The sequence below is a fragment of the Homalodisca vitripennis genome, chromosome 3 (genome assembly GCF_021130785.1).
Source record: "Homalodisca vitripennis isolate AUS2020 chromosome 3, UT_GWSS_2.1, whole genome shotgun sequence".
NCBI lineage: Eukaryota > Metazoa > Arthropoda > Insecta > Hemiptera > Cicadellidae > Homalodisca > Homalodisca vitripennis.
The window spans coordinates 130,832,671-130,835,579 of record NC_060209.1 but is presented as its reverse complement, the minus strand read 5'-3'; the positions used below and the strand labels follow the sequence as shown (position 1 = coordinate 130,835,579).

The following is a 2,909-nucleotide window of genomic DNA, read 5'->3' as shown; positions in this document are numbered from 1 at the left end:
ATATTAAATGTTAATACAGTACTATGATGTATCTCTAGCTACAGAATATGTTGTTAAGTAGACCATCTTACATTGATAATCTAATCATTCTTCCTCTTTCATTAGAAGGTTTGAATTGTATAGGGTTCCGGGCTGGTACTTCAGATCATTCATAACAGAAAAAATAAGTGTTTTATATCAATTTAGAAAAATACGCATATTAAGTTAACCTATGTTGTCTACCTATACTTTGTCAGGATAGATACTAGAAATAAATATTAGAATAGTTACTAAAAAAAGGACTTTATGCAACGCTTTAATTAAACTTGTAACTAATTATTTTACTTACTTAATCTTTGTAACTTGTACAGTAACAAGCACTTGTAGCAGTAGCAAGCTTGTTTTTTTATTTCCCTGTAATCAGGGAATAGGCTTGTTCTCACTAAACAAACATCACAATAGTAGGGTCTAGTACCATTTACATACAGTTCACAGGCAATATACTGATACAGAGTCAAACTCAATGGGCCATGTGAATAAAAACTAGTATATGTACGCTACCTTTGAATCGGATCTGGATGTTTGAAAATTTCTTCAAGGATAGCCTAACTAAAACTATAATTGTTTTCCTATTTACAATTCCCTAATATTTAGGGATTATTATTAAATTAAATTATTTATTAACAATATCGGCAGTGCTATACCTATGAATATTGCAAATTTAAATATAACAGTGTATGACATACAACATTTGTAATTTTGCACACAATTTAATTGTAATGCATGGGCTGTGTTCTTACGTGGTTAGTACGTAGCTTGAACACTGAAAATTATATAATGAAATTGTATCGAATATTGAAAATTTTACAAATTCAACCAAACTTTCTTCAAACGAATCAAACACAAGTTATAAATAGGCAAAATTAACGTTACCTTAACTTCACAATTGGATAATATGTACTTACAAATCACGTGGAAATTCCCAATCACGTAAAAGTATTTTTTTTTCTGAATTTAAAAATAACACACGGCGATAAAGTAAACGCGTCGCGGTACTTCAGTAATGAACGCTACAGCCGTGAGAAGGCTATTGCATGTGGGATAGTTGTTCGGACTGTTCTGACCACAGATAACCTATTGGGCGCAGATAACACTGTGTGTACAAATATTATAGTATTAGACCTGCTTTACTAAAACACGTATTGGTGCGTTACATCTATTGGAACACGACGCTGTCCTACATAAACGAGGACACTGATAAACGTCATCACTGAACCATGCGAATGGTGTTTCGCGTAATGTCGTACATGAACTCTGTCTGAGACACCAATATTATGTACGCCGTAGTGCCCACGTCGCCTTGTGCGGACGCAACTGCTGTAGTGAAATCCAATTCGACTTGTATATCGTTTCTGGACCTGTCTCGGCTGGTGGGATGCAAATGCGTGTCAATCACGATGATGGGGTACCTCGATTTAAAATCGTCCATGTTGACATACACGTCCGTATCGCCGTACATGAGTTTCCTAAATGTCAAGTACTGGTCGTACAACAGCCTGTAGTTTTGAGCCGTCATATCGCAGTTTTGCATTTCTGCCGGATAGCGGTGTCCGTTGATTTTTACCGACACATTCTTCAAGTTGCAATGATCGAATCGACTTGGATTTTTCTTTTGCTTGTTGGCGCGGTCTGTTTGCAGTGCAACGATAATGAATTTGGGATTGTACACGTTACGATAGAGGCCGGTGACGTCAAAGTTGAACGTTGAACCGAACACGCCTTTCTTATCGATACACTGCCACTGCAAGTAAGTGTATTTCAGCGAATCCTTATCACTCATTTGTTTGAGACCGGCAATCAGCTGGCTTTTGGCGTTTGTCTCGTACTCGACCAACGGAACACGCAACACAAACGACTTGATTACAACTTTACCGTCTGCCGGTTCAGTTGCTCCTTGTGCATTACCCGACCAGTGGTATATAGCGTCATTGTCTTCGGCTCGAGTGAACGTGATCTCGAACCCGCCCTTGTACATTGGGTGACGCAAATGGTCAAAGAATCCCAGACCCAAGTGGCCGAGTGTACCCAACGCTTCGAACTTGCCGCCGCCACTAAACTTGGAAATGAAACCGCTAGTCGGCAACATGTACATTTGCGATTTACTGTAGCTCACCAATCCTTTCACTTGACTCGTAATGCCGGGATGGTCCACACTGTCGAGCAGAGTGTTGTGTTTTTTCAGTTCGATTCGCGAAAACAGATACGCTGGAAAATTGTCAATCAGTTGAATTGTCGACGCTGCGGGGTATTCGGTACCGTCAGATTTCTTGACCAACTCTCCGTGTATGTGGTACATTATGCGAGAATCGTAAAACGCATCTCCGTGATCCAATTTGAAAACCGTATAGTTGTTTGGCGTATTGAAATTTAGGTCCGAGACCGGCATCACGGTCCGGTACTCGCTTCGCTCTATTCCAGTAACTTGTTCTTCGTACAACTTGTCCATTCTCGTGTATCTAACTCTATCTAACATTGCTTTACGACATTACTTGTATTCAATACGATATACAAATAAAGTTTTACTAGTGTTTAAGCGTCAGATCTGAGGTGTAACAACTTTGATACCATAACATGTAATTGTTTCAAAATGATATCTTCCATGCAACTGACTTGTAACGCGCTCGTGGAACACGGTCAGAATGTACGGCAGACTTTAGTAAAACCTAGAATTTGCTGATTATGCACGATCCGCAACCAGATCCAAATAAATGTAACTGATGACATCGTCGTTTAACAGAGCGGTATTGTTTTGATCCGTGATTGCTAGTTTTATCTGTTGCAGCTTATGTAGCCCTTGTCGCACAGGCACATAGTGAGGATAGTGTGGTCTCTCTGATATTTTGTAACCATGTGGCACATCGGGATAGAAC

General features: G+C 39.4%; 1 protein-coding gene across 1 annotated transcript; it reads right to left on the bottom strand.

Annotated features, from left to right (window-relative positions):
• Positions 1-1,246: 1,246 nt before the first annotated feature.
• LOC124358354 lies at positions 1,247-2,485 on the bottom strand. The gene has a single exon (XM_046810655.1). It carries the CDS (start codon positions 2,483-2,485, stop codon positions 1,247-1,249), a length of 1,239 nt encoding a protein of 412 aa, XP_046666611.1.
• Between the last annotated feature and the right edge of the window lie 424 nt (positions 2,486-2,909).